Raw genomic sequence first — 9870 nt, 5'->3', positions numbered from 1 at the left:
TGTGTGTGTCATGCAGTACCCGCTTGTGTCCACATGATGTCGCGCTTCCACTGTAAATAAATGAACTGTACTACATTACTGACGGATTCCGTTTGCGTCAAAATAGCGCAAGTATGAGTGGGGCCTGACCGTCCACTGACACCGCGCCTCATCAAATGTGTGCACGCCAGTATAGGAGAACACTGAGGAGCTGATCATGTGACCCTGACTCCTCCCCTCCATGTGACATCATCACAGGTCCTGTAAGCACAGAGCAGCCATATAGTGTGCGGCTCTGCAGGTGGAGGTGTGTGGAGGTTCCCCATTACTGGGGCAGGCGGCATTAACCCCTCAGTCCTCGGCCCCTTTCTGCCCTCGGTCCTTGGCCCTTTCTGCCCTCGGTCCCCGGCCCCTTTCTGCCCTCGGTCCACGGCCCCTTTCTGCCCTCGGCCCCTTTCTGCCCTCAGTCCTCGGCCCCTTTCTGCCCTCGGTCCTCGGCCCCTTTCTGCCTTCAGTCCTCGGCCCCTTTCTGCCCTCAGTCCTCGGCCCCTTTCTGCTTTTGGTCCCCGGCCCCTTTCTGCCCTCAGTCCTCGGCCCCTTTCTGCCCTCAGCCCCTTTCTGCCCTCGCTCCTCGGCCCCTTTTTTCTCCCCATTCAGGTCCCTACAATGTCGGATCTTCTCAGTGGAGATCTTCTATAGAAGAGAATTCTCCTGATTGCCCCGTGAAGGATGGATATGGACAGGGACAAGATGGCGGAGAGGATATTACACCTCACCCTAGAGATCCTCTTCCGGCTTACTGGAGAGGTGAGAGATTCTGATGACGTCACATTACATCATTCTTATCTATGGGAATAACAGTTGGACAGAACTGGAGAGGTGAGGACTCTGGAAATGTCTGGAGTGAGATTTATTACTGTGTCTCTCCATAACCAGGATTACTCAGTAGTGAAGAAGACCTCTAGTGAGCGCTGTCAGGCCCCTGTGTCTGAGGGATGGGGAAGACCCCTGAGCCCAATCACGGGGCCTCCACCTCACCCTCCGATACATGAGGACATCAATGACCAGAAGATCCTAGAACTCACCTACAAGATGATTGAGCTGCTGACTGGAGAGGTGACACTGCTGGGAATGCTGGGACATTATACAGTAACGCTATGAAGGGATCGGGGGTGACGGTATCATTGTATGTGTCAGGTTCCTATAAGGTGTCAGGACGTCACCGTCTATTTCTCCATGGAGGAGTGGGAGTATTTAGAAGGACACAAAGATCTGTACAAGGACGTCATGATGGAGGTTCCCCAGCCTCTCACATCACCAGGTAATAGACAGGACTAAATACACACGGCCTATAATTATCTGTATGTAAGGAATGAATTCAGTCCCTGTATGTGTCTCCTCCAGTTCTATCCAGTAAGAGGACAACACCAGAGAGATGTCCCCGTCCTCTTCTCCCACAGGACTGTAAACAAGAAGATCCCGATGTTCCTCAGGATGTGTTTCCTCCAGATCTATCCAGTAAGAGATATCTACTCATGTACTTTCTGCACTAATTTTGTGTTTACATTTTTAGGCTTTCTGCTCTGTTTTTTTTCAGCTGTATTTTCTTTGCTTCTGCTTCTTCTGCTGTTTGTTTCTAGTCCCTTCTCTATGTTGTTGTGAAGGCAACTTAAAGACCTGCAGAGGGTTCATGAATACCCTGTTTCCCTAAAAATATGCCCTCATTACAGTCAGGGCCAGCATTGGGAGGAGTCAAACTGTGCAATTTCTTAGGAACCCCAGTCTCTTAAGGCCACTTTACACATACAGATAAATCTTTGGCAGGTCTGTGGTTGCAGTGAAATCATGGACATATTGTTCCATTTGTACACAGCCACAAATCTGGCACTGATTGTCCACAATTTCACTGCAACCACAGATCTGCTGCAGATTTATCTGTGTGTGTAAAGTGGCCTTTACGGTCACCATCAGTTGTATTCAGAAGTTGATTGTTTAAGGACCTTTGATGAAGTCATGTGACATGATGTAACCAAAGGTCTCTTAATTGCAGGAGTCTAAAAGAATTGAACAGAAGACAGGCTGGCATGCAGGACTGGTATTAGGGGAAAGGGAGAGCAAACTGGGCAATTTCACATGGCCCCCATTTTCCTAGCGGCCCCAGTGTTTATATGCCGATTAGGACTGCTTAAGAACCTTTTTGACATCACGTCATGTGACCAAAGGTCTCTTAATTGCAGGAGTCTAAAGCTGAAGAGGAGACAGGCTGGTGTGTGTGTGTGTGTGTGTGTATATAGCTAGATAAAAAAAGAAAATAGAAAAAAAGACTACAGCCGGACACTGAAATACCACATTTTTAAACTACCATAAAATATCTAATAAAATTATTGCTTTAGAAAATGTGAACTACTGGCAAACTACCCTGGAAGGAATGGAGACACCTACTGTACAGAAGGAGATTTGACACCTAGACCCTGATTCTTCAAAGCAATAATGCCAGAATTCTGACAGAAATCACTTATCAATCAATTTTTTGTGCAACACAGAGTTGTGAAAAAAGATTGTGCGACTAAATCATCATGGCGCGCTGTGCTGACATCACTCGCATGTCCTTCAGCTCCCAGCAGTACAAGCAAATTCTGTGGTGGGAAAGACAAGGGCGCAATAGGGTCTTACCCGATATTTGGGTATAGGAGAAAGCAAAGAATCGCACTCACCTGGTCCGGTTGTGATAGTCACAACCCCTGTAACAGCGTATGGGAGTGCTGAGCTGGTTCAGCAGCGGCCCCCGTCAGAGTTGGTTGCTGTATAAAACGGAGATGAGAGAGGACGGGTTTACCAGCCGCGCTACGAACCACACCGTTGAAGATTTCTTGAGATATTTTTATTGAGACATTCCAACGCGTTTCAAAGGCATGACCGCCTTCTTCCTCAGGGAAGAAGGCGGTCATGCCTTTGAAACGCGTTGGAATGTCTCAATAAAAATATCTCAAGAAATCTTCAACGGTGTGGTTCGTAGCGCGGCTGGTAAACCCGTCCTCTCTCATCTCCGTTTTATACAGCAGCAGTACAAGCAGACATGGCCTCGCCATGGCCTTCGCCACTGCGAATAATCTGACTATCAAGCACGTGACTGTGATCGGAGGAGGTCTGGTGGGTGTCGGGATAGCGCAGGTAGCTGCAGCAACCAGACACTCTGTTGTTTTAGTGGACCAGACTGATGACATCTTGAAAAAGTCTGCAAAAAGTATTGAAGACAGCTTGAAAAGGGTCACTATGAAGATGTTTGCGGACAAGCCTGAGGCTGCTCCACAATTCATCAGCAAAACCCTCTCAAACTTCAGCACAAGCACAGACCCAGCGGCCGTGGTGCACAGCAATGATCTGGTGGTGGAAGCCATAATCGAAAACTTGGAAGTGGAAAAATGCACTAATCAAGACACTGGACAAATTTGTACCAGAACACACCATATTTGCCAGCAACACATTCTTATTGACATAGCCAACTCCACAACTAGGCAGGATCAGTTTGTAGGGCTGTATTTCTTTAATACAGTACCAATGATGAAGCTGGTGGAGGTCATTAAGACACCAATGACTAGCCAAACGACTTCTAACTCTCTCATGGACTTCAGTAAAGCACTAGGAAAGATGACTGTGTCATGTAAAGACACCCCAGGGTTCATTGTTAGCTGTCTTCTGGTGCCATACCTAATGGAATTCGTGCATCTTCATGATAGAGGTCATGCATCTAAGGAAGACATGGATGTTGCAATGAAATTGGAAGTCCGTTACCAAATGGGTCCTTTTGAGCTTTTGGATTATGTTGGTCTTGACACTAGTAAATACACCATTGATGTTTGGTACCAGATGGAACCTGAAAACCCATTTTTTGCCCCTCCCCCCCCGTGAATTACTCAATAAGCTTCGAAAGAAGACTGGAGAAGGATTTTATAAAGACAGATGGTTGGCCTGGCTGCTCTGCAGAGCTATATTTTTATAGTCTCTTGATTGCTTTGATTATGATGACCGTTGTTGTTTTTACATTGCACTTTTTTCTCCGCACTTATTAACACCGAGTGCCTTACAGTCATGATTCTCTATTTCATCAACATCCTTTTGTACCGCTGATTCCAAACATTGATACGTCATAGCCATTCTACAGTCAATAAAAAATAAATGTAAATAAAAATAAATTGTGCGACTTTTGGAGGTTTCACGCCAATTTTAACCAGCTTCGCAAATATGGACAGAGCTTGGCCAGAAGACGGGTGTGATGTCACCGCTTCTCTAATTCATAACAAACTGTGGCGTTCCCTATGCCAGAAATCTCACGCCAGTCCCTGATGTCATTTTTCAGTGTACATCTCCGGTCTTGATGAATTGGAGCGCTAATGTTTACCTGCACAGATAGCAAGACCCTGCTACCTGCTTTGGTTACAAAGCTTAAGGATAGACCATCAATCTTACAGTCCCGAACAAGCCCATTAAATATTTGGCTTCTGTCTCTATTATATTTTCATCTTCGAAAAAAAACCTTTTTGAAATTGTCTGTGTTGTGGATCAATGTCACAACGAGATGCTTGCAGGGCATGCCAACTGTCATGGCAGCATCAGGATCTGTGGAAATTACACATTCTGGCACTCTTGCTTGCTAACTTCTCTGTTATCTGTGATCAGCGCAGGGAGACGCAGGCATCGAACCACATACATAGTAAGACTAGCAAGAGTTATTCTCTGCTGGGCTCCTTGTTAATGTCTTTGATTACATGCTGTAGGGGAGCCAGTATCATTCGCTTCCCTTCTGTATATGCTGGCTGGATAATTCCATTAATGCCAGCTATAGTTTACCTATACAGGTCTGGTGAGGTGTTGTGATATAAACTAGTGGTTGTTGTGCATTATTGCTGTGAGCAGTTGTGGTGTTAACCCTTGTTGTCTTTTTGTTTCTGCCTTCCTTCTCTTGCTTTTCTCCTTAGTATCTCACTGATTATTTCTGGGAGTTTGCAGTGTGTCTGAATTTTGGTTTTCCCATCTGTCTTAATCTGTATTTCCATCATACTCCTGCCCCTTTCTTCCACGTTCAGGAGTAATCCAGAGGTTAGGGATAGCCTAAAGTCTCCTAGCATGAAAGTATAGTAGCCCACTGTCCCTCATTACTCATTATCCTACAGTCACATTGCGACAATCAATCAGATTATTTATTGTAGCACATTCCAGAGAACTGGTGCTAGGAATGGGAGATCAGAATTAACGAAGATGTAACTCTTAGATCTCGAAATTGGAAAACAGATTCAGGATAATTTGTTTCCTAATTTAATTTCTGATGTTATGGTTCAAAAATATAAATCTACTTTCAAAATTATATAATTAAAAAATAATAATATTGTGTTTTATTTTTAGCCGATGACTGTATCAGGAGTTCAGATGGACCTCTAATATCTTCAGAATTTAAAACAGATGATGAAAGTATTACACATTATACATATGAGGAGCATGCTGTTGTCCCAGATATACCTTCAGTCCTTTCATGGAAAACTCTATCATCAGATCTTTTAAAACAAGTCCAAAATTCCCATTTATCACAGAATTGTAAGCAAAATAAAAGTTACAGAAGGGATGTGGAACATGAAACGGCTCCTACAAGGGAGAAACCATTTTCATGTTCAGAGTGTAAGAAATATTTTATTCGGAAATCAGACCTTGTTAAACATCAGAAAATTCACACAGGGGAGAAGCCATTTTCGTGTTCAGAATGTGGGAAAGGTTTTATTCAGAAAATAAACCTTGTTACACATCAGAAAATTCACACAGGGGAGAAGCCATTTTCATGTTCAGAGTGTGGGAAAGGTTTTATTTGGAAATCTGATCTTGTTTGGCATCAAAGAACTCACACAGGGGAGAAGCCATTTTCATGTTCAGAGTGTGGGAAATGTTTTATTCGGAAAGCAGACCTTGTTAGACATCAGAAAATTCACACAGGGGAGAAGCCATTTTCATGTTCAGAGTGTGCGAAATGTTTTATTGAGAAAAGAAACCTTGTTAAACATCAGAAAATTCACACAGGGGAGAAGCCATTTTCATGTTCAGAGTGTGGGAAATGTTTTATTTGGAAATCACATCTTGTTTGGCATCAAATATCTCACACAGGGGAGAAGCCATTTTCATGTTCAGAGTGTGGGAAATGTTTTATTCAGAAATCAGACCTTGTTAGACATCAGAAAACTCACACAGGGGAGAAGCCATTTTCATGTTCAGAGTGTGGGAAATGTTTTATTCGGAAATCACACCTTGTTAGACATCAGAAAAATCACACAGGGGAGAAGCCATTTTCATGTTCAGAGTGTGGGAAATGTTTTATTCACAAATCACACCTTGTTAGACATCAGATAAATCACAACGGGGAGAAGCCGTTTTCATGTTCCGAATGTGGGAAATGTTTTATTCAGAAATCACACCTTGTTAGACATCAGAAAACTCACACAGGGGAGAAGCCGTTTTCATGTTCAGAGTGTGGGAAATGTTTTATTCGGAAATCACACCTTGTTAGACATCAGACAAATCACATTGGGGAGAAGCCGTTTTCATGCCCAGAATGTGGTAAATGTTTTACTAGGAAATCAGGTCTTGTTTACCATCAAAAAGATCACACAAAATAAACCATTTTTATGTTCTGATTGTAGAAAATGTAATTCTCAGAAATCAGATCTTGTTAAACATGTGAAGAAGCCGCACAGGGAAGGAACATTTTTCATGTTGTGAATAATTGAAATGTTCAACTGGCAAATCAAGTCTTGCCGACATCAGAAAACCAACAGAGCAGAGCAGCCATTCTTGCTTGCAGAATTTGCCAAATGTTTTTTATCATTAATCAGGTCTTGTTGTCAGATGAGTCACATGGGAGAAGCCATCATGATGTACTAGAATTCAAAGGGTTTTATTTAAAAATCAGCTACAATTGCTCAAGTAAGAATTGGTGAGGGAAAGAACCATTTTCTCTCTTTTTAAACTTATCGTATTTTTTCAGACCATAAGAATGTGGTCATGACGCACTGTTATGGGGGGATTTGCTGCTGACACTTTATGAGGGTAATATCCCCCAGTTTCTATGTGTTTGATGACTTTCCCTTTAAATAGTGCTTATAACAAATCTGTGGCTGCCTTTATTATTTACTAAAACAGTGAAGAGCCGCAGATTAGTGTTTTTTTTTTTTAATATAATCCTGTACTAAAACTTTTGGAACTGTCCCTAATGTCTCCAAAAGGAACTTACAGGTTGTTAGATCCCACAACCATCAGTGATCATTCACAGTGGAAGAGTGAACTCTACGACCCCAGCTCTGCGGCATCCTTCTTAAGCAGTTCAGTAAAACCTTAAAAAGTATGTGACCACGCTGGATTAGTTCAGAGAGCAATTACTTGTGCTTAGAGCAGCTGCAGAGATTTGTGGGATCCCACGCTGCACACTAAGATCCCACAAAATGGAAATTCGAGCTTCACTTTGCTAGTAAGTTGGGTATTTCAAGAGCATTTAGGAACATTTGTGAAATGTTTTGATACTGGCTTATATTTAGATAATTCACTAATCTCAGGTTGCCCACTGCTTTATTTACTAAAAAGTGCAGCCCCAGATTGGAGATAGGAACTTTTAAGTATATCACACTGTATATAATTGCATTTCAAAACTTGTTTTGTTAATAAATGCTTGTAAAATATACAGTATATTATTCATGCCTGTTTTTCTCTATTGTTTATATGTGATGATTTTGCCTCAGAACCTCTGGGGTTGAGGCAGATCTGTAGACATTTAGCACAAAAATAGTGAGGGGATGTCACAGAGGTGTCACGGCCGGCTGACAATCCAGTGGCAGAAGTTTTGAAAAATCCCAGAGATTTGCAGAATGTGTTGTTAACTGACAGTTCTTTGTTTCTGCAGCAGCGGACTCTATGACTCTGGGAAACTGTCAGTTTTTCCTCTCAGTTGCCAGCCTCTGACTTCCTTTATAAACCTCACCCGGGGTGCTTTGGGTGAGGTTTATAGTTGATCCTGGCTGCGGTTTGCAGCGGTTGTCTCCTCTTGTTGTTCCAGAGACGTTTGTGGTAGCTGCTCCTAAGATAAGTGTTTGAATTTTGCTATGTACCTGGGCTCAGGTGTTAGCATTTGTGTCTCCCATGTATTGTTTCCTTTTGTCTCCCTTAGCATTAGTGGTGTTGACGAAGAACTCATTCCTGCCATTCTTACTTAGTCCCAGATCAGGGTTTGCCTAGGGTGAGGTATTGCTGCTCGGCGACAAGTGCAGAACCTATATAGGGTTGGTGAGGGTGAGCTGTATTGTCAGGGGTCACCACTTCCCTCTTTCCCTAGTGATAGGGCATTCTTTTTGCCTTCCCTTTGTATTGTACTATACGGATGGTATAGCTTCTATCCTCAGCCGTGATAGGGGTGAAGTGAATCGCATTCTGCATCCTGGATATGTGGAAGTTGTTAAGACATTCTGGTCCCAATTTATCGAAGCTTTTATGCCAAAAAAATGTCACAAAAGCTTTGAAAAGTTACAAAAATTTGGATCAATTCATAATTGTGCCAAATTTTGGGGGCTCTTGTCATTTTCACTCTAATATTGGCAGGGTTTGGGTGGGACGGGGGCGTGACACCACAACTCCTTAAATTCATGACGAGCTGTGGTGTTCCATATGCCAGAAATCTCACTCCATTAATACTAATATTTCTGGCACGCACAGGAAAAAGATGCCAATATGGTTTCGAAGAATATTTTATTTTCATATTCTGCATAAGGAGTCAACCAAAATGCCATCGTTTCGGCTCACATTTGAGCCTTTTTCAAGGCATGTATATCTAATAACAAAAATAAATATAAAGGCAATGTCAGTCAAAGGAAAAAATAAAATTAAATAAAAAGAAAACAAAATTATGTACAGATATGTGCACAGGTTACATAGTGCAATTTAACCATGAACATATTGAATATAATAATTGACGATATGTCATACAGGAATCCATAAAGCCTGCTTTACACACTTCAATAAATCTTTCAATCCGTCGTCGGGGTCAAGTTGTAAGTGACGCACATCCGGCATCGTTCGTGATGTATTTGCGTGTGACAGCTACATGCGATCGATATTGAACGAAAATACGGTGATCGCATACACGTCGTTTATTCCTCATACATTGGACGTTTAGTAGTACGAAACTAGTCAATTGTAACGTGTGACATCCCTCATACGATTTAGATGTCTGAGGCTATGTGCGCAGGTGTGCGCTCTGCACCGCAGCTTAAAAAAGGTCCGCTTCAGAGCGCAGCTGAAAAGCTGCGTTCTGAAGCGCCTCACAATGTCTGTCATTCACTAATCTCTGTCAGTCCGTCACTATCTCTGTCCCTCTCTCTCTGTCCATGTCAGTCTATCCCCCTCTCTCATATACTCACCGATCCCCGATCCCCGGCGCTGCACGGCATTCACACTGCTCCGGCGGCTTTTACTGTTTTGAAAAAGCCGGCCGCCCATTAAACAATCTGGTATTCCCTGCTTTCCCCGCCCACCGGCGCCTATGATTGGTTACAGTGAGACACGCCCCCCACGCTGAGTGACAGGTGTCACACTGCACCCAATCACAGCAGCCGGTGGGCGTGTCTATACTGTGTAGTGAAATAAATAATTAAATAATTAAAAAAAACGGCGTGCGGTCCCCCCCAATTTTAAAACCAGCCAGATAAAGCCATACGGCTGAAGGCTGGTATTCTCAGGATGGGGAGCTCCACGTTATGGGGAGCCCCCCAGCCTAACAATATCAGCCAACAGCCGCCCAGAATTGCCGCATACATTATATGCGACAGTTCTGGGACTGTACCCGGCTCTTCCCGATTTGCCCTGGTG

At 43.2% G+C, this 9870-nt stretch overlaps 1 protein-coding gene across 1 annotated transcript; it reads left to right on the top strand.

Moving 5' to 3' along the window:
- Positions 1–674: 674 nt before the first annotated feature.
- LOC142258882 (uncharacterized) lies at positions 675–7306 on the top strand. The gene is made up of 6 exons (XM_075331447.1): positions 675–786; positions 916–1095; positions 1177–1300; positions 3533–3817; positions 5374–6600; positions 6683–7306. The coding sequence occupies exons 1-6, from the start codon at positions 709–711 to the stop codon at positions 6736–6738; spliced, it is 1950 nt and encodes a 649-aa protein (XP_075187562.1). The 5' UTR covers positions 675–708; the 3' UTR covers positions 6739–7306.
- The last annotated feature ends 2564 nt before the right edge of the window (positions 7307–9870 follow it).

Source organism: Anomaloglossus baeobatrachus (genome assembly GCF_048569485.1).
Source record: "Anomaloglossus baeobatrachus isolate aAnoBae1 chromosome 5 unlocalized genomic scaffold, aAnoBae1.hap1 SUPER_5_unloc_16, whole genome shotgun sequence".
Lineage (NCBI taxonomy): Eukaryota > Metazoa > Chordata > Amphibia > Anura > Aromobatidae > Anomaloglossus > Anomaloglossus baeobatrachus.
The sequence above is the reverse complement of the archived record's forward strand: the minus strand, read 5'-3'. Positions and strand labels throughout refer to the sequence as shown.

What these genes read in the sequence shown, in the direction of transcription:
- LOC142258882 (XM_075331447.1), top strand. Translation starts at nt 709, where the DNA reads ATGGATATGGACAGGGACAAGATGGCGGAGAGGATATTACACCTCACC. An exon ending in CCAGCCTCTCACATCACCAG is followed by an intron (nt 1,301 to 3,532) that starts GTAATAGACAGG and finishes TCTTTAATACAG; the next exon opens with TACCAATGATGAAGCTGGTG. An exon ending in ATGTTTTACTAGGAAATCAG is followed by an intron (nt 6,601 to 6,682) that starts GTCTTGTTTACC and finishes CTCAGAAATCAG; the next exon opens with ATCTTGTTAAACATGTGAAG.